At 47.1% G+C, this 24,897-nt stretch overlaps 1 protein-coding gene across 1 annotated transcript in view; it reads right to left on the minus strand.

Annotated features, from left to right (window-relative positions):
* Positions 1–24,897, minus strand: part of Dock5 (dedicator of cytokinesis 5) — a 180,901-nt gene that overhangs the window by 6,652 nt on the left and 149,352 nt on the right. Inside the window, exons 32-48 of the mRNA XM_021181410.2 lie at positions 24,405–24,463; positions 23,852–24,006; positions 22,375–22,460; positions 19,559–19,718; positions 18,564–18,604; positions 17,888–17,978; positions 15,199–15,318; positions 13,888–13,977; positions 12,139–12,243; positions 10,698–10,839; positions 9,340–9,421; positions 8,659–8,743; positions 7,884–7,970; positions 4,943–5,119; positions 3,554–3,637; positions 2,164–2,301; positions 699–865 (exon numbers count right to left, since the gene is read on the minus strand). Coding sequence (XP_021037069.1) covers positions 699–865; positions 2,164–2,301; positions 3,554–3,637; positions 4,943–5,119; positions 7,884–7,970; positions 8,659–8,743; positions 9,340–9,421; positions 10,698–10,839; positions 12,139–12,243; positions 13,888–13,977; positions 15,199–15,318; positions 17,888–17,978; positions 18,564–18,604; positions 19,559–19,718; positions 22,375–22,460; positions 23,852–24,006; positions 24,405–24,463 — 1,869 coding nt within the window. The remainder of the gene's footprint in view (positions 1–698; positions 866–2,163; positions 2,302–3,553; positions 3,638–4,942; positions 5,120–7,883; positions 7,971–8,658; positions 8,744–9,339; positions 9,422–10,697; positions 10,840–12,138; positions 12,244–13,887; positions 13,978–15,198; positions 15,319–17,887; positions 17,979–18,563; positions 18,605–19,558; positions 19,719–22,374; positions 22,461–23,851; positions 24,007–24,404; positions 24,464–24,897) is intronic.

Consider the following 24,897-nt stretch of genomic DNA (forward strand, 5'->3'; position numbering starts at 1 on the left):
GGCAAGGATGGGGATCCGGGCTCACTGGTCAGCCAGTGTAAGCTCAGCACTGCAGGCAAGGATGGGGATCCGGGCTCACTGGTCAGCCAGTGTAATCACAGAGTAAGTTCCAGGTTCAGTGAGAGATCTTGCACCAAAAGATCAGGTGGAGGAGGGTAACTGAGGAAGATTCCTTGTCACCAATCTCTGGTCTCTACACGTACTTGTGTGAGAGCACTCACATGTACCTGTGCACACGTGCATGCACACAAACACACACACGAGAAACTCTCTAGTGATGTTTCTAATAAACTGAATGTTAAAAACTCATGAAGAGGTTGTGTGTGTTTGAGTGTGTGTGTGTGTTGTATCATTTTCTGCCTTTGGAATTTTGTACTAATATTGTTCTCTGACTAATTGATGAAGCAAACTAAGTTTGGAGTTGTTTGAAAACCAATACGTGATAAGAAATTAAGCTGTGCTTACAAGGTGTTGGTTGTTCAGTAGGTGGTAAGATATGATTTTGTCATTTCATTTTTATTTTTTTAGTAACAGCACTGCCAGTGGTGGTCCTCATGAAGAGATGTGAAGGAGCCCACAGCTATGGATTACTCTACTCAAAGGAGCAGCATGTAAACACACCAAGTCTCACGCTGGTGCCCAAAGCTAATGTCACAAGATATTGTCCTACCCTCCCCAAGTGCAAAAATCAGCCTTACCCATCCGATCCTGGCCTGGACGATGCAGTGTCAGAAGAGTTGGAGGAGGTGGAGACCACCGAGGAGGCCACAGAGGTGACAGACAGCCTGCGCAGCGTTGAGGACAGGATGTAGGGCAGTACCATTGAGCCTGCGCGGCTCGGCTTCCTCTCCGTCATGCTGGGTGGCTGAAACACATGCAGCCCCCTCAGGTTAGCAGCCTGCAATGCAGCCAGCATGGTCTGGAGCCACCACCCTGTTGGTCTCATGAAATCATGGCATGATGACCTAGGAGCAAAGTCTAAGGAGGTTGTAGAATCTAAGCTGGGCAGGGGGCATCTCTAGAAACCTGTGGTGCCACCAGGGAATCACCGTCCCCACGTGGTATCCTATTAAATTTTGCTTTCTAACATGGGCTGGGTTCCTACAAGGATGGAGGATAGCGGGCTGAAGGAAAGCTCAGTCTTATGGTCTAGGAACGTGGGCACAAAAGATATACGTGTGCCTGGACAGCACTAGGGGGAGGCTAAGTATCAGAAAGGAGACAGAAGTGGGCATTTTTGGTGATGGGGAGAGCAGCAGAATCTAGCTAGCTATGTATCTCAGCCTGGCCTTACTCACAACCATCCTTCTGTCTCAGCCTCCTGGGTGCTGAGGTCACGAGTGTGCATCACCACACCTGGCTGCCTGAGTACACTGTTGACTGGAAGAGAGGGTGGGAAAGGCCCTGGGGATGGGTGGGTGAGGACTCTAGTGGGAAGGTGTGCAGAGCTCTGATTGGAGGAGAGAATTTGGAAGTCAAGGATTCGAAACAAGGCTGTTAGAGAGGACAAGGTGAACTCAAGGACAGAAGAACACAGCCTTGAGCAGGACCAGTGACACTATTGATTGAGAAAGGAGAGGTTAGCAGCCTACTTCCCCTCAGCACTTGGGGGTTGAGAGGTGGGAAACCCACAGAGACACAGCCTCACAGAGTGTGTCAAAGATGACAGAGAAATCTGTCAAGTGTGCAATACAGTTTACAACTGTTCCTTCCCTCAGAAGGTCAGACGATCAAACTTTTACCAAAGAGAAAAAGATCCAGAAAAGGTATACCAACCCGGCAGGACAGGAAGGAATGGCTAACATGTAGAACACAGAAACTGACATGCCCCTGAGTGGTCTCAAAATGCCTGCCCAGTCCAGCCACCTCGGTGTCCAGTGTCATCAGGCCGTTTGTTAAAACTGTAAACTGGGGCCCTGCCACATCCGTAAAATCTGAAGCAAGTTACCTGTGTTTCATAAGCTCTCTGTTCTGAAGGTCAATCAAGTGTGGGAATCTCTAGCTCAAGGATGGTTCATGTGATGAAAGGTAGAACACACTCTCTCCTGCCTGCCCATCTGCACATTGTACCTCTGCTGGTGTGACTCATCTGGCATCTGAAACCCTGGGTCATATCATGAGAGAGACCCAGGGAAGTTCAAGGGCCATTTAGCCACAGCTTACCAGTGTTATGACCCCATACAGCTTCTCTACTTTCTCCTTGAGTTCACGGAAGCATGAAGATAGCCGGTCATGCAGCGGCTTGAGCTGCTCCGTCAGCTTCTCCCCGTGGATGCGGATCCCTTCTGTAAGCAGAGGTATCTGGAAGAAAGGTTATAAAAGAAAAGAGATGTGGTTTGGGAAGGAAGTCGATTCAGATTTGGAGGTTTGGACAAAGGGGTGGAGTCAGAGCGACCGACAGACACATAATTATCTAATGAAAATGTCACTTGTTAGTCAAGAGCTTGGGGACTCTGTCAGAGGAACAGAGAAGATCCAAAGACTCCAGAGAGGCCAACTGGCAAGGCTCATACTACTGAGAACTGGGGTAGTCATAGAGAGATTGAGTTTGATGGCTGCTTTTCTTTTCTTTTCTTTTCTTTTTTTTTTTTTTTTTTAAGATTTATTTATTAGTATATGTAAGTACAACTAGAGCTATCTTCAGACACACCAGAAGAGGGTGTCAGATCTCATTATAAATGGTTGTGAGCCACCATGTGGTTGCTGGGAATTGAACTCAGAGCCTCTGGAAGGGCAGTCAGTCTTAATCGCTGAGCCATCTCTCCAGCCCCCAATGGCTGCTTTTCTAGCAGTATTTATTGAGATGATAAGAAAAAGAATGACGGCCAGGCAGTGGTGGTGCATGCCTGTAATCCCAGCACTTGGGAGGTAGAGGCAAGAGGCAGGTGGATTTGAGTTCAAAACCAGCCTGGTCTACAGAGTGAGCTCCAGGACAGCCATGACTGTACAGAAAAACCCTGTCTCGAAAAACCAAAACAAACAAACAAAAAACAAAACAAAACAAAACAAAGAAAAAGAAAAAGAATGAGACCAATCAATATGTGTCAGCATGAAATGCAGGCTAGGAAACCAGATTGCAGAATTTCCATGTGTTCCAATGTGTGTGTGTGTGTGTGTGTGTGTGTGTGTGTGTGTGTGTAAATGTGTGCATGCACATGTGGAGGTCACGGACAACCTCTGCTGTCATTCTCAGATACTTCCCACCTCGTTTTACTTTTTGAAGAAAGGGTCTCTCACTGGCTGGTCAGTAAGTCCATGAAATCTTACCCTAATATTACACATCTAATCTTTGTCTCTCTCCATCTTTTTCTGTCTCCATCTTCCTCCCCTTACTGTCTCTCTCACACACACAGACACATGCACAGGCACACCCACATACAGAGAGAGACATAGAGAGATGTTGAGACAGAGAGAGACAGAGAGAGAAGGGGAGGGACCCGAGAAACTGGCCTATAGCACTTGAGCTATGTAGCATGCCTTAGGGCCAAACGCAGTGGACACCCATGGAGTACTGTGCACAGCTGGCCAGCTGCAAGGCTCCCAGCCTACATACTTGTAAGGCAATCAGTCGCTTGAGCAGCTCCACCTTCTCCTGGTCCTCCGGATGCTCTTGTAAGTACTTTTCTGTAAAAAAAGCCTAAAAGGAGAACACATGCGAACATTACTGATCGCAGAGAGAGGCAGAGAGCTTCAAAAGGGAGAAGACGCCTTCTGTCACTGAAAATCCATCCTTTTCCCAGAACCACCTTTACTGCACAGTGAATAATTAAAAGACATATATTAGACAAATTCCTGCCTCTCTATATAGAGTGGCTTCCCTAATCCCCAAACCTATCCCATAAGCTGGGAAGTTTTCTCACTGCAGCTCAGAGAGGTGACACCTGTGTCCAAGAGCATACAGTGACCAGTAGAAAGCCAGAATGAGGTCACAGGAGTGACAGGCCACAAGGCACCAGGCCCCTCCTCTTTCCGTCCCATCTTCTCCCTCATCAAAGGAGTTTCCTGGCCACATGTTTCCTTATATTCAAAAAGAGGACGCCCCAAAATATTCAGCCACTGAACATAGAACAGCTATGATTCCTGTCTCTCAACAACTGTCCTTCACCTAGACTGAAATCATGTCCTCCCATATAAATGACACTCTAGCCAAATCCTATCCAGTGGACTACACATGGTCAGTAGGCCTCATAGGCCTTTTCAGAGTAACAGATGTAGCATCCAGTTAGACAATGGTGAAGCTGTGTGCCAGTTTGAGCAATGTCAGCCACAGACTGGTATATTTGAACACTCAGAGCCCCCAGCTGGCGGTGCTCCGTGGAGAGGTTATGGAACCTCTATGAAGTGGAGCCTGGCTGGAGGAAGTCCATCACTGGGATTCGATCTAGGAATTTTGTCTCACTCCATTTCCTGTTCCCATTCTGTTTCCTGTGCATAGATGGAAATGTGACCAGCTGGCTTCCAGCTCCTGCCACCATGGCATGCCACTCCTTCCCTGCCACAATGGATTCTATGTCTCTGGAGACATAAACCAAATAGACCCCTCCTTTATTAAGTTGCTTTGGGTCATAGTATTTCATTACAGCAACAGAGAAGTCACTAATACAAGTGGAAATGTCTTCTGCCCATGGCTCAAGCCAGGCTGGAGATTCCTGGAAACTCACTCTACACAAAAGATCTATCTCTGCTTCCCCTAAAAGGGACTTCACCGGAAGGGCATCCTGAGCTTCGGGAGCAGACTGAGTTGTCTTCCTCCCAGAGGACAGGCTATCGGGTCCATCTGCCAGAGGCACCAAGGCCTGTCACTCTTTCCCTGAGGCTTCACAGGACAATGTGAGGCCAGGGACAATCCTTGTGTAATTCCACATGGCCATTCGGAGAGGAGAGTGGCGCGTGACATGGAGGGCGGCCTGTCTGTCCTGTGAGGTTCAGGAGCAGGACTTACCTTTTCGTAGTTGGAGAATCCTCCCATGACAGCTGGGTCCACTATGCCGCTGAGCAGCATGGAGAGCGGGTGCACAGAGAGAGAATGGTCCCAGGCGTGCTGCTGCACACAGTTGCTGACCCTCTCGTTGGTCAGCTCCATGGTTTCTATGGCATTCTCCAAAGGGCTGATTTCTTCCTGAGGAATAGAGCAGATGGGAGAAGGAGCCTGGTGAGCTCCACTCCAAAGACTGAAATAACCTGATCATTCAGAGAAAAACCCACAGTCTGCAGGAGTGTTCACTTGTTAGGATTCTGTTCATTAGGTGCCCCACCCCACCCCCGCCTCCGTCCCCATGCTTTTCTATTGGTTAATTACAAAATTGGCTATTGAAAAATCTTAGTGAGCCGGATGCTGTAAACCCTGGGCTGTCGAAAACACTGTTGCTTGGAGCAAACCATCTACACAAAATGTGTGAAGACATCTAGAGCTGTAGCAGCATTGTTTCTCTGGCAATCCCATCTCAGGGGCTCTGAGATGGTCGCTGGTGAGACCCTTCTGCACCACTGACAATGGAAAGTGTCCCCTGGAAAATTCAGGCATCTCCTTGGTAAGAAAAAGCAGGGATCTTGGAATTCCTACACCCAGACTCACATCTCATCTCCTTAGGGTAGACCAGATAGTTAACGGAAGTTAGAAAGAACAGGAAGACTCAAGAACCGCACTGAGTTGTGGATAAAGAAGCAATCACAGGAACTAGATTCTTCCAGAAATGTCCTCAAAACCACATTTCCCCAAAAGCCAGCACCTTCATTTCATCTACTGTTGGCCACATGGCCGCCTATCCCAGATTTTAGTCCTAATATCTCTACCCAGAAAGCATACTACATTTAAATAAATGATTTATCATTAGCACCAAGGAATACATCAAAGTTCAGGTCATAATGGCCAAGGAATATTTTCATTTTCCTCCTTTCTTTTCTTCTGCACTTTCTTTCTTTTTTTTTTTTTTTGTACTGAGACAGGGTCTTACTACATTGCCCCGGTGACCTTTAACCCATTATGAGGACCAGATTGGCCTCACACCACCATTGGTCTTCTTGACTCATCCTCCCAGAAGCTGGTACAGGCATGTGCCACCATGTTCAGCTACAAGAGATGCCTGGGTCCCAGAATACCTCTTTTCCTCCTCTCCCCTCTACTGAGAATGGAAATGGGTGTGTGCATGCTAGAGTAGCCCTTTTACATTGACTGTACATGATCAGCTCAGGAATTTTCAAATACCTACTTTATGCTAAGTGCCACACTGTGCACTAGTTACAAAAGTAATGAAATATAAAGCCAGCTCAGAAATAGGTAGGAGGACTGGTTCTTGGATTTTTGAGGGCACCAAAATCTAAGGGTGCGTGAATGCCTTGGTTCTAAAGTGATATCATCTATGTATATCTTTCTATATACTTAATTATTTTATTGGAGACAGGATATCACTATGTCCCCTGGATGTCTTGGAACTCACTTACTTATACCAGGCTGGCATTGAACTCAGAGATCTACCTGCCTCTACCCCTCAGGTGCTGGGATTAAAGGCATGTACTGCCACATCTGGCTTTGGATGACTGGTTAGGACCTCGGGTTATAGCGGTGGATATTATACATTATCTAGGGACTAAGGCAAGGGAAGAGTCCATATATATTTAGAACAGAGAAGCAGCTTGCTAAGACCTAAATACATAGTACTCCATCCACAGATGGTGAGGCCCATGGCTGGCTGAGTTGCTGAGACTGGAACTACACATTTTGCAGGTTCACTGTAACTCAAAGCTAGTAGGAGTTTTATACTTTTAGTAGAATCTCAAGACTTTCAAATAGGGTGGGTTAGAAATATGCCCAGGATGGTATCAGCACAGTCACCACAAAGGACTATGGGTATTCTAGAGTTGGCTGCGTGGAGAAGGTGGATCTCACACTTAACTTGATGGGAATAATACTGAGCAGGGGTCAGAGGACATTGAGGCCCACCTCCCCCAAATGACCCAATGCCACTAACTATTTAAACCACCTAAGTCTTAGTTCTGACAGCTTCTCTCAAAGATGGAAGGAGATAGATGAAGGTAGAAAGAGGGGGAAGATGACAGACAGAGGTGGAGAGAGAAGAGGGCCATGAATAGAGGCAGGCAGACATGAAAGGTGAGGAACACAAATGGATGGGAGTGGATGGAAATAATTGGAAGCAGACAGAGGTGTATGGAGATAAAGGCAGGTGGCTAGAAATGAGAGCAGGCTCAGTTGTGCAGGCACCGGGAAGCAAGCCACAGGAGGACTTGAATATAAAAACACATGAGACAGTCGGGTTTGCTCAGTGGGATCCACGCTCTGCGGTAGAACACCGGGTGAAACGATCAAGGCACAGATGCAACAAGAGACCTTTTAGTACACAGCAGAGACTAGTATGGGATGACAACAAGGCAAATACATGGATACAGACAGATTAAATGAATGTTAAATGGCAGCTTTGGGAAGTAGCGGGGCAGGGGCTGCAGCAACAGTGATGCTCAAGCTGAGAATGAGAGGGGCTTCGGGAAAGATGATGTGGTGGAGAGGCCAGTCCCCAAAAGCATCCTGGCACTGTTTCTGGGCCATCCATGCAATGTAGCTTATACTGACAGCATTACAGACAGAAGGAGACAACGCCTCTCGGGCCACCAAAGAGTCAGTCTCTGAGTGTGTGACCTTTTGGGTTGGTGTTGTGACATCAGTTTTACAAAGCAACCTTATTACACAAGTGTGCTCTTTATTCCGCCTTTAAAAAACAAAGTTGGCCAGAGGGAGGGCAGCCAAGCTGGTGCAGGCTGCAGTGGAACGGAACAAAAGCGGGTATTATTTCTGCAGACAGAGAGGTTCCCACCACACACACACACACACACACACACCCCTGCCAGAGTTACGACTTCAAATGACTCACTACTGAAATCTCCTTGGCTTCGAACCACTTGAGAATCCCAGGGAAGGTATAGGCCGTCCTGTACGTGGTTCTTTCAATCCACATGGTCTGGTACAAGAAAGAAAACACAAAATGAGACAGGGGCCAGCTTCCAGGTCACAACTGACCCCAAACCTCTGGCTCAGCTGCTGAGACTCCATTCTCACATGTCTTCTAGGGAGTGAACATGTTCCTTATAAAACTCAAGGATCATGAGGTCTGATGGGGCCCTTGGGCCCTTTCCTTCTAAGATGGAAACCTGAGGTTCAGGAGGTATGGCTCCCCTACGGTCTGTCACATCAGTGGCAAAGCCCAGATCTGGGTCCTTCAGTTTGGAGGTTTCCCACTGAGATGACAGCCTGCTTGGCAGTAACTAACAGGTTACCCTCTCCTACAGGGGACACTCCAACCTCCTGTCTTAGCCAATGAGGATGAGAAGGAAGCCACTGGACTTTGCCAGAAGGTGGCAAACAGGAGCTAGAGGGATAGCTTGGGTGGGGAAGTGAAAAGGACCTGCGACCCATGCCCAGCACTCCCATACAAATCCAGGGGTGGTGGCATAAACTTGCAGCCCCAGTGCTGGAGAGCAGAGATGGAGGAGGATTCCCAGGGGTTCACTGTGTGGCCGGCCAAGCTGGGCTGCTAAGGTGCAGTCCCAAGAAAAGACCCACTGTCAAAAATAACATGATGGGAAGTTCCTGAGGAATGACACCCAAGGGTGACTTCTCCACAGAGAAAACAAGCCAAGTGGACTCACAGCAAACTCATTTTCTGGGTCTTTTTCTCCTTTCCGGAATGGCCGGGAATAGCTGAACTGCTGCACTTCGTTGGCTCTGTAGTAGCTGGGAAAGGACAGAGCAAAGGCACTGGACCTCAGAGAACCAGCCCACAACCCCACATGTGACATGCCTGACACTGAGGTTTACCCCTATGGCCGACAGGGTCACACTGAGCTCCGGGGACAGTATATACTTGGGTTTCATACCACATTTTATTTTTCATACTGGAGAGTTTATGCTCCAGTTTTAAAAGGTACACATACCCACCATGTTTGTGGTCTCCTTTGCCTAGCTTTGCTATAACACTGTTAATCAATTTCTCTGGCACGGTGGCTTCTTCAGGGATAGGAAAACAACCTCAAACCCTCAGTGATACCTGAGTGGATATTTAGGCTAGAGGATCCTGTGCCCAAGTGAAGTTTACCTTTCCCTCTGATTCAACGATAAAATCCACGTTGCTTTAACTTGGTAAGGTTTCATCTCTTATGCAAAACAGTAAGTATGAGGTCTTCCAAAGTATAACAAATGAAAAAGGCTTTGCTTTTGACACATTTCAAATAAAGTCTTGTTTTGTAGCCCAGACTGGCCTTGAACTTGCCTCCCCTTCCCTCCACTGCTACAATTCCCACCTGACTGTTTCCTTTTTAATAACCACTTACTTCAAGATCTGCTCTGGAACCGGTTTGTCCTTGTAGCTGGGCGGCAAGCTCATCACAGGTTTTACCGTGAAGCACTGCAGGTCTGAGGGCTTATTAAGGAAAAGGCTGGCCCTGCAGGTGCCACAGGCTGCGAGGTCCCTGCTCCCGCTTCCCATCTCCCTTCAACTGGTGCCAGCACTGCACTGAAATGTGCTCCCATGTGCCCTGTCATGAGGTGGGATTCCTCAGGACACCCCCTGTGGCCAGACACCTGGCAAATATCCTTGCCACATCAAGGAAGTGTCAGGAAAGTATAAGGAAATAGACAGCCAGAAGTGCTTTTAAATGATCTCTTTTAGATATGCTTGTCTCTGAAACAGCCAGACTCCAGAACCCAGGGAAACACAATTGCTATCTTTAGGTGCTACTATTGATGGGGTGAGTCCCTTCATGGGGACTAAGTGTTCTGAATTTATCTTTCAAGCTAATGGCAAACTTTTATGACAGAGGAAAACTTGGAGGCCAAGAGAAGTGAAAATTTCTTAATTCCACAACTGGGGAGTGAAGTCAGACTCCAAAACCAGCACGGGGTAAAGGGTCTTGCTGGGATGGGGCAGATGAGAAGTCCTAGGAAGGGCTCTCCTGGCACCCTTACCAGTGCAGACATAGTCTGTCCCCTGTGCCTACAGGTTCTGCACCCCAAGTGTTAACCGTGAGGATTTTCTTCTGTACTGACTCGATACAGACTTTCCTCTCCTGTGACCTTATCTCCTAAATGATACACTGTGATAATACTTACAGGACATTGACTGTATCCAGGGGCAGCCAGGAGGGGCTGCGGAACTGGCTCAGTTGGTAAAGAAAGGGCTTGCTCTACAAGCATGAGGGCCTGCGTTCCAATCCCCAGGGCATGGCTAAACACACACACACATGCACACTGCAGTATTTGGGAGAATGTATATAGGCTATATACAAACACAATGTCATATACATGACTTGAAAAGCTGCAGATTTCAGTACCCATGTGTGGTAAAAAGGGAACATGGGGAGGGTGTCATGAAGCCATTGGCTAGGAGGATATCAAGAATGCAGTTGGATGGTTTTAAGTGTGTGGTTTTAAGATCTGCAACAGAATCTAGAACTTCCTTTAACTTCCCTATCTGAGTACAACGTTTATTTATTCATACTCAACATTGACTGACCATGTCTTCCATAAAGGTCTCAAAGATTTTTACACTGAATGGTGGAAGGCACCAGTTTGAAAGATTGGAGCATATCTGCCAACCGAGAAGGGGCTGCAACTCTTAAGTTTATTTGGCTTGGCCTGGCCCATCCAAGGGTAAAGAGTCACTGGGCTGCTGTCCCCATGGCAAGGATACACTGCTTTGGGGATGACTTGATGTCTTCTCCTGGTGGTGTGGTACTGGTCATCTTCTCAGCATTGGGGAACTGGGTGAGCAACCTCAAGCTGAAGTCTTCCCGCCTCTCATACTCCTTACCCCGGTAGATAAAGATTTTGTTCTGCAGGTCAGGGAAGCCAAAGGAAGTCGTTAGGGAGGAAGAATGAGAGAGTACCCGGAGCTGAGGATAGAGAAGGTCACTGTGCTTCTCCATCAGGGCTAAATCTACAACCACGAAAGTGCATCGCGAACATCATTTGCATACTCAACAGGTATTGATCCGAGTCTATTGGGTAGATGTTAGTTTATCCCTGCTTTCCCCAGTGGATGGACATGTGGACTGGATATAGGCTTCGGTGCTTATCAGTAAGGCTGCTATGCCTACAGTATTTTGGAACGACTAGATTTCTATTCACTTGAGTAAATGCTCCCTGGCTACAAGCTCTTTCGGCATGGGCCATTTTCCTTGGTTATCGCTTAAATTTTACATTCATATGTTAATATTTAGCGTATAGAAACACTGAGGGCGGTCAAATGTCCGAGTAACATCAGGACATTTCTGCTTCTTCCCACGTGCCTGGCATGAAGTAGACAATGCGCAGATACTTACTGAATAAGGCTCCGTTGCTTTCTCACTAAGCAGTTAGGAATGCAAATGGCTCTCCTTTGTGGTTATTGTTTGTTGTTGTTGTTGTTTCATTTGATTTTGTTTTGTTTTTGTAGCACAGTCTCCTGTAGCCCAGGCTGACTTCTAACTCACTATGCAGTAGAGGATAATCCTGACTTCGGATTCTGAGTCCACCTCAAGTATTATGATTGCAGGCATATTCAAACATACCCAGTTCATATGGTTCTGGGAATAGAACCCAGTGTCTCATGCATGGTAGGCAAGTATGAGAGACAGTATATATTTAACTAAAGCTCAGGTCTAAAAGAGTTTTTTTTAAAGTTTTTGTTCCTTAAACTCTAAAGTCACTGTGCCAGCATACGTACTTTTGAGAGAGGTCTCTCATGCCTGATATCTACTACAAAACTGCTTTTACTTTGGGGAAAATGTTTGTTGTCTTGTTCTTGGGATATCTGATTTCAAAGTGGCCCTGACTGGAAATAAAATAAGCAACAAAACACATCCATCCACACTCGTCCAAGTTTGGCCTGTGGATGGGGCCAATTCTGTTTTTCCTTCTCTCCTTGCACCTGGGGAAGCCATTGAACAAAGGGTCGGCCAGAATATCAGTGGTGTCAGGGGCGTGGGGTACAGAGGCCAGCATTCAGGAAGAGGTCTCTCTCCCTGACCCGACCTCCCACAGCGGGACCACAGGCCAGCAGCTGCTGCCGGCCATCTGGAAGAGAGATAAGTCTCCCCTCTCCCCCCAACCTCACTCCTCATGGCTCTGGGGACCACCCCCAGGCTCCTCACCCGCAGGAAGGAAGGGAAGCCCTGTCCGTAGTATCCCACAGCAAAGTATTCAGGCTGGGGCCTCATGGCCTTAATGATGTTCTCATAAAACAAGGCTCTTTTTTTCTGAAAAACAAAATAACACATTCCGCCTGGAGGTTACCAGGAAGCTGTCAGGGGGAGAAATGAAAAAGGAAAGGGTCAGCCCATCTGCCGTGCTTTCTCATGGAACAGATAAATGGAAGGTCTTTGGAGACCACCTTGTAGGCCACTGGGTGACTCTGTTCTGGGATCTGGTGTTTGGGTCTTGGGTCCAGAATGGGCCTTGGAGTCCTCCTCGGACTTTCTGAGATCCACAGGCAGTATCTAATCGTAACCAGGCATGTCAAAGTAGATGCTGAGAAAGTTTGTGCTCTGAGCAGGTGACTTGCAGGGCCACCTCGGGCTCTGATGGCCCTAAGGTGAGTCCCACTCTCTTGATCCACCTCTTTGGATGCTTTACTATGGATTCTTTGAGACAGCGTCCGTAGGTAGCTCAGGCTAGCCTCAGACTCTCCACATAGCTGAGGGGGACTGTGAATTCCTGATCTTCCTGCCTCAGCTACACAGGTGCCGCTGGGATTACAGAAATACACCTCGATGCCTGGTTTGATGTGGCAGCAGGGATTGAACCCAAGGCTTTATGCATGCTAACCATGAGCCAAGACCTCACACAGCCTCTCAGGCTGCTTCCTTGCTCGGCGGGCCAGGCAACACGTGGACTGGGCCCAAGCAGCTGGGATTATCATCTTGTACCACACCTAGCCCAACCTCGGTTGACAGAACTCTGTGCCTGCTCTAGGCAACAATCTGTCAGAAGCACGATTTCTTAGTTTGGTGTCTGGTGGCCAGCATCTTAACTCAAGCTGGCTTATAAAACTACTGAGTGAATTAATTTCCGACAGAAGCTGGTAAAGCCCATGAATTCAGTTTTCACTAATTGCTCTTGACAAATAGATCCTCAAGAAAAAGATTAGTCTGGGAGAGTGATGAAGGTTCTCGCCACTGTTGTGCAGTGGGCATGTGAGTGGTTGCACATGTGTGCTGTTGGTTTGTAAGAGCTGAGCTGTGCCTGCAGCTGGCCTTAATACCAGGCTCAAGGAACCGTCAGTGCTGAGCCTTTGGCGACACCAGAAAAGGTGGCCAAACCCACTTATGATTCTGGCAGAAACATTCACAGCTTGTCCGGGTAGGCACAGTGGCATTCGTGGAGGAAGCAAAGGCAGCCTCGAGGATAGGCTGTTCTCTCATTGTAAAATTATGTTTTATTTAGGGTGAGTGTGTATAAGCACACACGTGTCACCGTCCATGGTCTGAGGACAATCGTGAGAGTCTGTTCTCTCCTTCCAGCATGTGGAATGTGGGGATTGAACTCAGCTCGGCAGACTTGGCTGTAAATGCCTTTATCTGCTGAAGTGGCTCACTGGCCTAAGACAAGGGAATTCTAATGAACAGACATGCCCCATGGTAGCCAGGATGAGGCATGATCACCCAGGCTCAGTGCTCCCACCTTCCCCGGGGCAGTCCTCATTCCCAGTCCCAGGGGACTTCTTTGAGGACAACCTGCAGAACAATGGTCAAAGCTTTGGGGATTATATATTTTTCATCCTAAAGTAAGGTTTCCTTTACCACTGGGAAGAGTACCCTTGGCCCTGACTGTTTTCAACCCCTACACATATCAAACTGTTCTTAGTAGTGCCCACTTGAGCAGCCTTGCTGGCCCAGACTTACCAAGAGACTGCCTAGGCCCTCGTAGTCAAACACTTTGCTCTCGTAGGTCTCCGCCAACTCCTTACTCAGTTTGATGGCTTTCTCCCACATCTTCAGAAGAAGGAAAGCAGGGTGAGATGAGGCATGCACAAGAGCCATCCATCCCTCTCTACCCATCCCCCTTGGCAGAGGTTACCTCCCCAGAGAATAACTGAAACTAAGCAGTCAGCAGGCTGAGCATCCTTAAGGGACCCTGACTGGTGACGCCAGTTGGATCAGTTAACCCTTTCTTTCCTGGTGTTTTAAGAATACCACAGGTTGAATAGCCCTTATCCAAAATGCCTGGGACTACCAGTGTTTCCACTGTGGATTTTTTTTTTTTCCTCTTTTGATTTGGGATCATTTCCATAGACATGACTGGTTAGGTGTCTCTTCATCCAAAATGCTCCAACGTCTGAAACTTTCTTCAGGCCATCTTGGTATTCCACAGCTTTAGAGTTTGGAACACTTTTCATGTTGAATTAAAGATGCCCAGCCTGGGTAGCTTGGGTATGTTGCCAAGAGGTGCTTCTCTGGACAATTTCCCAGACTCAGAACACGCGTCTTCTCCACTGAAGCAGTTTGGAGTTTAAAGAGCCAAGCACCAATGGCAAAAAAAAAAAAAAAAAAAAAAAAAGGAAAAATAAGAAATTCCTGGGATTCCCAAGTGTGGGAGTGCGGCTAGACAGGAAAGGTGGCTGTAGATCAGGCTGGCCTTAAACCTCAAGAGATCGGCCTGCCTCTGCCTCCCAAGTGCTGGGATTAAGGTATGCACCACCATGCCCAGCTCCAAAATCACCTTTTACCTTATCTTTTTTGAGACAGGATCTCTCACTAAACTTGCAGTTTACCATTTTGGCTAGTCTGGCTGGCCAGCAAGCCCTGGAAAACTTACCATCTCCTTCTCCCAATACTGGGTCACAGGTACATGTCCCCACAGACACATGCCCCCGTGGCCTGCTTTTAGATATACATGCCGGGGATCAGAACTTAGGTCCTTATCTTATACAGCAAGCACTTTATACATGGGGCCATCTCCTAAGCCTCTGTCATTTTGCTGGGGACAGTGCCCTCATCCAGTGTGCTTTGTGCAGACTCAGCAGAATCTTTTTTCTCTTTTCAGTAGCAAAAAACCCAAAACAAACAAACAAACAAACAAACAAACACAAAACAAACAACCCCCAAACCAAAACCAACCAAACAACCAAACAAAAAAACCCCAGCAAACAAAAACCAACAACAAAACCCAGACAACAACTGAGAACGGCTCCCCTCTCCCCCACACACACTCACTTTGCCTTTATCAAAATAGGATATGATCTCTTGATACAGTTTCTCTTTAAGCTCCTGCTGGGTATAAACATAGTAACTATCCCTCTGCAGCAAATGGGGCACACAGGGCTTGTCCGACCACTACAGAGAGAAAAAGATAACTTAGGGATTAATGAGGCAAAACTTCAGATCAAAAAAAAAAAAAAAACCCCTCAGGAATCCACTTATTTGCATGCTGTCAACTCACCCATATTGTGTTTTAAGTTATTTACCAAACACAAAATTATATACACGAGGAGGCCCATATGTCAGCTCTGCTCTGAAACAAGTGTCACACCAAATGGCCAGGCACCTGCAGCGTCCCTCAGCAAGGGAGGAATGGAATGAGGCTGCTAACCCAGCACAACACTGTGTGGAAGGCAACCTGAACACAGCCAGGTGAGAGAAGTACACTAGGCCCACAACCATGGAGGGGCAGGTAAAACCATCACTGCCTGCAGTCATTTCCTTCTCCATACACAACACACGGCAGCCCAGTGCAAAACCAGACAGAGCTTGGAGAACTTGGAGGCAAAGGAATAAGAAAATTTGAGGACGGACCTTGGCTACCAAGACAACAGCCATACAGAAGACAGCAGAAGCAAACAGTCCATCACACTGAAGCCCACTGGACAACTCAGACATCACCAGGATTACACAAGACTCATATGCAGGGAGCTTGACCCCGCCATTCAAAGGCATTCTTGCAGCCCCAAGAAAAGGGAAACTCTCACTATGCCTTGGGAGGGGAACACTATTTCATAAACATGTGCGTTCTTACTAAAGCGCTCACCCCACCCCTACTGCCCTTCTTTGGTGGTGGTGGTGTGAATTGAACCCAGGGCCTATGCACACTAGGTATGTGCACTCCAACTGAGCTGCACCCACCAGCCTTATTCTTACATTGCTAAATTTTTGACACTTGAAGTCTTACTAAGTTGTTCAGGCTGGCCTTCAAGGCGGAATCCTCCAGCCTCAGCCTCCTCCCTCCCAGCTAGAATCACAGCTCTATCCTAGCAGGCCCTGCTTAGTTCATCCCCTCCCTCCCCTTTCCCCTTCCTTCCCTCTCCTCCCTGCCTTCCTCTCCCTTCTCCCTTTCTTTCTTAGGCCTGAAAATAGGGGTATGAGCATGCCATGTGAATGCCCTACCACTGAGCTACCCCAGGGTCAAGTCATTTGAAATTCCAGGCTTCTAAGGCCCAGAAGGAAAAATACAAAGGAAAGAGGGAAAGAGGAATAGCACTGGGGGAGGGGAGGGAGCAACGAGGAGTAAATATGTCTGTGATAATACAATGTAGGAAAGGATCATTATAACAACGTAGCCTCAGTTCATGAACAGAGGCCCACAGGCCAGGAGATACTAGAATGGGACCTCCTCTAACACAGAGATAAAGCTGGGATCTTAGGCCTGTGGATGGAATTCAGATGATATTTAACAAATACTCAGTAGAGATAGCTCCTGAGTAGCTAGCTGGGAAGGAAAGCCAAATCCACTCTTCATACCAGATTAGGACAACTTAATTTTCTTTTCCTTTGCTTTTTAAATTTTTTGAGGTGGGCTCTCCCAGAACTCGCGCCCCCCCCCACCCCCGCCCTCATCTCAGCTTTCTATGTGCTGGAATTATAGGTATGCACCACCATGGCCAGTTTGAGAGTTTAATTTTCTGGGTAGCACAAATAAAAAGACCTACAGGGCTTATCCCCAGGGACCACTCTCTGATGATATCCATAGGTACCAAACCCCACAGATGCAGAAAACCCTTCCGTCTCTCAACCTTGAACATGGGCCGTGGATTTCCTTGGGAAAATGGGGAGGCAGGGAACTCCTGGATTTAGATGCTGTGAATGATGAATGAATTTTAGAATCAAATCAAATAAAATCAAGATAAACTCTTGATTTTAAGAATGGAAGCCAGAAGGTTTAGCGAGAGGTCACTATGGTACTTCAGGTAAACATGCCAGTGTCCTGGTCATAGCGAGGGATTTTTTTTTTTTTAAGTAGAAGATAGATCCAGGACACGTGTTGCTCATGGGGAAGCAGAGGGCAGCAGCCGGAAGTGAAGGGTGGAACGTGGCTAAGCTCCTAGGCAGAAGGGGGAGGCCAGAGAGAGAAGGGGAGGAACAAAGGCTGGGGCAAAGGCTTGTGGTTTGGACATGCCGAGTTTGAGTTATCATCCATTCAAAGATGGATGCTGATGCAGGAATCCAAAGGAGGACAGGGCTTCAAATAACGACCTGGGATTTGGGACAAGCATTAGCATTGATATCATGCCCCATTCTAGTTTTACTTGGAGAGAGGACAAAAGGGACATACAAGAAAGTACTTCTTCCAAGTATCTTACTCATTTATTTCTAAGTCTCCTCTCTATCATTTTTGCTCATCGCTTCACACATCATCATCATGTAGTTATTTAATTAGAATGCCACTCATCAGAGGCTGCTAGGCTGTGCCCTGCTTCCTCGGGAGCTTTAAACATCAAATGATGATCTTCCCAGTCTCGATGTGAAACGTGACCTGTTTATCCTGAACACAGGAACACATCCCTCGATAAACTATATCCCTTGAGTAAGATCCTTTCGGGCCCAGATCGTGAAGTTGATAGAATTTAGTCTCAAAGGACTGAACACATGGCAAACACCCTGGGCCTTCCACCCAGGCCCCGCTGATTACCTGCAGAAGCTCAGCGTGTAGGAGGAGTGTATAGGCAGCTTCTGTGTAGTTCTCACAGTCTCTGTGCAAATCCCGAAGCTTGTATAAATACCTGGTGCGACAGGAGAGAAAAGGCCCTTTGTCACCAAGGAGGTGAGCCAGCGCTCAGAGCATTCTCCAGCTAGGTACCAGCCTGCACATAAACTTCTGCTTCTAACAGGAACACCTCCCTTCTCTTAGGTAATAGACTTGCTACCTCCTATTTACCTCTTCCTGCCCTTTGGTTTTCTTAGCTCTTCTATTTTGTCATTATTATTATTATTATTATATTGATCCTCTTTGGGATGTGAGGTAAAGCTTTGGAAATTCTATTAATGACAAGTTGACTTCATGGTCAGAGACTCATGACCCTCAAACTAAGGGCCACTGTGGGTTATTTCTCTTTCCTGTCCCTTTGAGTCCTTTCTATCCTTCCTTGCATGTTGATTACACACTTGATGCTATTACACACTCCCTCAAACTGTATTTGTCTGGGGCTCTGTTTAGAGAGCTCACCCTGAGGCAGACTGCGCACATCCTGTGTTTGCCAGAATCTATCGAGGTAGCAGCAGTACTCTTGGGGCCGTATTTTCTGGTTTAAAACTATACCACAAAGCCATGACACCGATGGCAAAGCCAGGGCATTTCCTTCACTTACCGTATGTATATGTCCTCTCGTTTCTTATCTTTATAGAAATTCTGCCAAAAAAGAAGGTCACAAAATACCAGCATAAATTAAAGACGGTTGATGAACTTGACACAAGGATAGCCAAAGCATGACTGCTCCTTTAGTTTTAAGTGTTCGAGCTTGCGAGTGTAGTTGCCTTCAGAGACCAGAAGAGGGCACCAGATCATCTGGAGCTGGATCTACAGGAGGTTGTGAGCCAACTGACAACGTGTGCTGGCAACCAAACGTGTGTGTCTTCTAGAAGAGCAGTACACACTTGAAACCATGAAACAACCTCTCCACCCCACCTGCTGCTTTTTCAATACTGTCACTTCTCCAAAGAGCCATTATTAGTTCACCGTCTCCCTTAAGACTCTCCTCTATAAATGTAACTATAACTACACAGAAGCTGCCAACATACTCTTCTTACATGCGGAGCTTCTGCAGGTAATAAATGAGCCCTGTGTGCAAGACCCAAGGGCTAGAAAGAAGCAGAGAAATTAAGACCACGCTTCTGAGAAATGTAAGATATCTTCTATAGGGACAGCAGGTGCTTGTCTTATTCTGAAGCCACCTGGTACATTCACGTCTCTGGCAGTCAGGGAGGTGGGATGTTCTTGGTTTATATTAAGCAGAGGAATACATAGATACCTACACTGTGGAGGTCTGTAGTCCCAAGGAGAGGGACGTCTAGAATTTCACTGTCGGGAGAACTGTACAGACTAATGTATTTTATGGCACAGGTTTCTGTGTGCTACATCACAAGGGGAAAACAAGCACAAGTAAGACCAAGAGCCAGGCTGAGAGGGTCACTAGGAAAGGCTAGAGTATTTCCAGGTACCTGAAAGTCTGTGCCCTACTCTATGTGACTAGGGCATGGGCTCTATAAGGTGGCTGGGCATCTGCGCTATCCACTTAGAGCTGAGTTGGTGGAGCAGGGGTGGCTTAGCTGTGCCCACTCACAAGCCCAAGGACCAGGCTCTTACCAGAACGTTTACTGTACAGCTCATGCGGTTCTCCTTGCTCTCATCATGCATGATGATCGTTCTGTAGTCCAGCAGGTTCTCTAAGAGGCTGCTGACCAGGAAGGCAAAGGCTTCCCCCGAGTTCGAGAGGTATTTATGTTTCCGGCAATGCTCTAAGAGTCTGGAGGGCGGGAGAGAAGATTTCTGTGGTTCACCCAGCTTCTTTGGCGCCCTCTGTGAGCCCCAACCAAGTCCTAGCAGCAAGAGACTCTAGACACGATAGATATCCCCTGTGGAACCCAAGGTGCCCTAGGGACTTCAATAGGACCTACTATTTTCTCAGGTTTAACTCTTTCTTGTGGACACAGTCAATTCCCATCAATTGTTTAGAACCCCAGGCCACAATGCCTTCTGAACACTAGTAAATCAACAATTTCTTTACTGGACATCACAGAACTGAGAGCCCTTGCCTACACTGTTCATACATCCAACCCAGCCGTGTAAGAACACCTGTCCTATGGCTTTGTTCTCCGAAGGGCCTGGCACTGAACAGGCAGTCTGAAAATCCCAGGTAGAAGCCAAGCACAGAAGCACCTGTTAGGCATTTGGATAGGTCTTCAGATAGAAAGGCAGAACTGGGAGCACACGTCAGATCCAGCCCTTCCCTTTGTGGGGGGGGGGGGGAGGACATAGAGAGCAAAGTTTTGTGGCTTCTTCAGTAATTAAAAGAAAATTCAGAAGTGGTAACAGGACTAAAGAATCAGCCTAGACTTGGGACTGAAGAGTTGACCCAACGGTTAAGAGCATACATTGTTCTTGCAGGGAACGTGAGTTTGGCTCTTCAGCCCTCCTGTTGGGTGCTGTATGTAACTACAGCTCTGGAGGATCTCATGCCCTCCTTAGAAGGCACCTGCACTCATGAGCACACACACACACACACACACACACACACACATGCACACAAGCACACACACACATACACATGCACACGCTTTAAAATAAACATTAAAGAAAAACAATTAGCCCAGATTCTAGGTGTATTTTTGGGTGTTGCAATTAACACAGTTGTACTTTTCTGAGCCAAGGATCTAGAAAGAATAAAGGAAACAAGGTAAGATCTCTCCATGAAGGTGTAGGGATTTTTAAAAAAAATGTGTATTCTGTCTTGTATAGAGTGTGTGTGTGTTGGTGTGTGTATTTGCGCGTGCGTGTGTGTGCGTGCGTGCGTGTGTGTGTGTGTGTGTGTGTGTGTGTGTGTGTGTGTGTTGGTGGGGTGGTCTACTGATGAGCTGTATGTCAACAGATCTTTGTAAAAGCAAGATTCACACTATGTAGAACTGGCTGGCCTGGAACTCACCATGTAGACCAGTCTGACTTTGAACTCATGGAGATTCTCTAACCTCTGGCTCCAGGGTGCTGGGATCAGGTACCACCATGCCCAACTATCCCCAAATCTTATAGCTGTTTCTATCTGTGTATAACTTCCAGACAAATCTAGAATTTCAAAATCTATAAGCTAGGGAGCATTTAAAGGCATGAGACCGAGACCTCATGGAAAAAGGATAGAAAGATCGCTTTATTCTGTCTATAAACAGAACAAAGACATCCAGTTTTTGAAAACAGAGGTGATTCCCCTACCCTGTCCCACTACCGTGTGCTCAGTGTGTTGGCTCCTCCTCAGGAAATCCTTAAGAGACGAGATCTAAGTCAGTAGTCCCTATATTCATGCTCAGACTGGCCCCAAAAAAGTTTCCCAGGACAGGAGAATAACCAAGTGACATAGAATGTGTGACCTAGGTGACCGGTTATCAAAGTTCAGAGTGCATGAGAAACCAATGTGCACAGCCATCTGCACAGTGGGATGATTAGGCAATAACTGCGATCAGTCTTAAAAACCAACAACAACAACGCGCACATCATTTTCTCTGTGTGTGTGTGTGTGTGTGTGTGTGTGTGTGTGTGGATACAGGTACATGTGGAGGACCTCAGGAGTTGGTTCTCTTCTTCTACCATGTGGGTCTCAGGGATCAAGTTCAGGTTGTCAAGTTCCCTGGCTGGCGGTGCCACTCTGCCCACCCACAGTCAAGCTTTCTAAATGTGGACTTTGCAAGCAACACCGTGTTGACACACCACCTCATTTAGTCCTACCAATACGACGAGTAAGGAGTAGACACTGCTCTTACAGATGGAGGTGGGGTGAGGTGCTTGATCTGCCTGACTGACACAACTGGCTGCAAAGACACGATCCGAGAATGTGGTCAAAGGAGGGTTGGCACTTATTCCTGCCAGTCCCGATAGCCGAAGGCTTGCACCACACGACACAGCCACACACAGCACGAAAGGGCTGAGTGTGTAGAGGCTGAGTAGGGGAGGCAGCAGTCGAAGGGACAACGTGGGCTCAGATGAAGGATTGATGTCTTCATGGATTGCAGCACCCAAGCTGGCTAAGTGACAACTGCTCTGTTCTCAGAACTCTTTGATGGCCTGCGGGATATTTTTAAGTCTAAAGTCAATCTTGACTTCCTTTAAACAGCTACTCTGAAGCCACAATTAGAGATGGCCTACTTTTGCTCAGGTTCATAATTAAGATGTCGGGCAGGAAGCCACGGCTGCATGTGTCTCCTCTTCCCACCCCTCTGCTGTGTTCTCCTGGGCCAGTCTGGTTAGAGAACCCCAGCGTGGACTCCCATTGGGTAAACACTATCCACCGTGAGTATTCCATCCACACCACGGAGGACCAGTTAGTGACTGGGTGATTCTGAACCTGCCATCCCGCTGCAGGGTGGACAGTTGCTTCTGTCCACCTCTGGCCTGAGGTGCTGCTCTGAGGTACTCACAGCTTTTCCAGAAGGACCTTGTATTGTTCATCTCCTCGGCCACCTTCCACTTCCTGATCCAGCTTTGTGATCAACTCATTCTCAAACTGGAAGAGAAGACAATTGCACAAGAGGATGTCAGATCCTAAGAAGAGTACGCGGTAGACAATGGCCAGTCTTTCTAGATCTCGCTCAATCCCTTTCAATTTGAGAACTGTTCCCAAAGTCCGTAGAGAATTATCTATAACCCACCCATGCAGACAGTGTTCCATGACGTGTCAAAAAGCAAATTAGTCCCTGACTTACTACGTTTGTTAACACTCCGGGAAAAGCTATTTTATTTACCACTATGGATATTAAGTGAATTCATAACCACTGTCCCCTTTGTACTTGACTCAACATAGTCCTATCTGGCCAGAACAGAAACTTATGACAATTCTCCTGCCTCAGACTCCTAAGTACTGGGGCTATAGATATACATCACTACCCTGAGCTTCTATCTTATTTTTGTTTCTTGTTTGAGTCTTGGTGATGAGATTATTTTTTTGCTCATCATCCTAGTTATAAACCTTCACTAATACACTAATAGGTCTGTAGATGTTATAGACACGACACCTGAGTCAACTGAGTTGTTAATTTGGATATATCTGAGATTAGCTAGGAGAAAAACCTCTGGGTAGGTCTGTGAAGGTATACGGGAGGAATACTCTCCCCAAGAGTGGGCAGTTGGATGGATAAGGCTGTACCTTTTGCCTGCTCTTGCTCCTTCTGGTGAGTGCATCTACCCTACCGCTGCCACCACTTCCTACGGTTGCCACCAGTACCACCATCTTTGCGGCATATGGGACCCAGCTTCTTTGACCTTCCAACTTGGACTGAAGACCAGAGACTTTTCAGGAATCCTCCAGGCTTTGAGCTCTAGATCAGGAACGCTGAGGCGCCCAGCCTTGGGGACTGAGCAGCTATGGGTTCTCCTCAGCTTCTCTGCTGTTCAGACAGTTGTTGTTGGACTACCCAGCCTGTGCTGTGTAATCCAATGTAATAAATATGTTTTAGGATCCGTATTCAGTATTTCCACTCTGTTCCTCTCTGACGACTGCTGTATATGGTTAAGTACAGGGAGGTCTGAGAAAGCATGGACTAAACTAAAGCTCTCAAAGGTAAGCAGGGATGCCTGGGAGCTGCCCCGGCATCACCCCTCCCTCAGCTGGCCACACAGGTGCCACCTTCAGTTCTGGAGTCAGATGTTTCAGGCTGGCCTTCATCTTCCTGAGACAGAGCTGACTTAAGAAGGAAGGACGTAGAGTGTGGAGATGTCCTCTAGCTTCTGGGACAGAAGACCCAATCATATGTCTAATTCTTTTACACAATGAAATATGACAAATCGGTTTTAAAATGTGTTTTTTTTTCACTGAAGCTGCTGCCTGTCCATTTGGAGAGATGGTAGTGAAAGGTTAACTGTTACATGGGAGTGAGGTCACGGCCGGCCTCTTCTTACCATGTGGAAGTTGCCATTTCCACTCAAATTGAACTCGCACTGCATCATATCAAAGAAAATTGGGATCGTGGCTTTACGGAGCTCCACTTCAGGGGTCAGAGTGACTTCCAGAATGGGACCCACCATGGATGGGATGAATTTGATTTTGTGTGGCCCTGAAATGAAAGCAAATGAGGATATTAAGACTATGTCACCGCTCTCAGTCCCACGTAATCAATCTTCCTCCACGGGGCCCAGAAGAGAGGAGAAAATTCACGTGACACACCATGTCAATCACAGAACGCTGGCAGAATGCTGCCTTCTGATAGCGTGTGGCTGGTGCGACGGTGGAGGCCCTCTTTGCCAATGCCCCAGATGAGAGGGTACGGAACCCACAAATCTACTTTACTTCTGGACACACATACAGACAAATCTCAGGGCTATGTGAATTAAAGTAAGAATGTATCTTGGGTTTGTGTTTTTAATATAACCTGTGCTGAGAAAACTTTCCTTTAGAACAAAAAATGAAAAGTAAGCCAGTCACGGAGGAGTCTGTTCAAGGCCAGGGACTCACCCAGGTTATACCACATGTCCCGGATCCTGAAGCCGATTTCTTTTCTCATGTCCCCATATCTAGGAAGAAGATCATAAGAACAGGATTTGCAGTGGAACTGAGTCGCGTGCATACAGTCATCCCTCGGCCCGGCAGGGGCTAGTACCAAGCTCCCCAGACCCCCAGATCTGTTCAAGTCCCTTATGCAAAATGGCTTAGGGAGTTTGCACATACGCTAAGCACAGCTTCCCTCACACTTCAGACAATCTCTTTGACAGCTCAGAGTATCTAATACAAGAGACTGGGGATGCTGCCTAATGGTAGAATAATTGTCTACCATGTGCAAGGTCTTCAGTTTGATTCCCAGTACCACAAAGAAGACCCCCTTGGGTAACTGCCACAATCAGGTGTTTTCCATATGTGACAGGGCCACTGACACATGAACTCACAACTACTGTAACTGTGTGCAGGAGAGCTATACAAGACTAAGCCAGCCCAAGTGCCTGCACAGATG

This window comes from Mus caroli, chromosome 14 (assembly GCF_900094665.2).
Source record: "Mus caroli chromosome 14, CAROLI_EIJ_v1.1, whole genome shotgun sequence".
Classification (NCBI taxonomy): Eukaryota; Metazoa; Chordata; class Mammalia; order Rodentia; family Muridae; genus Mus; species Mus caroli.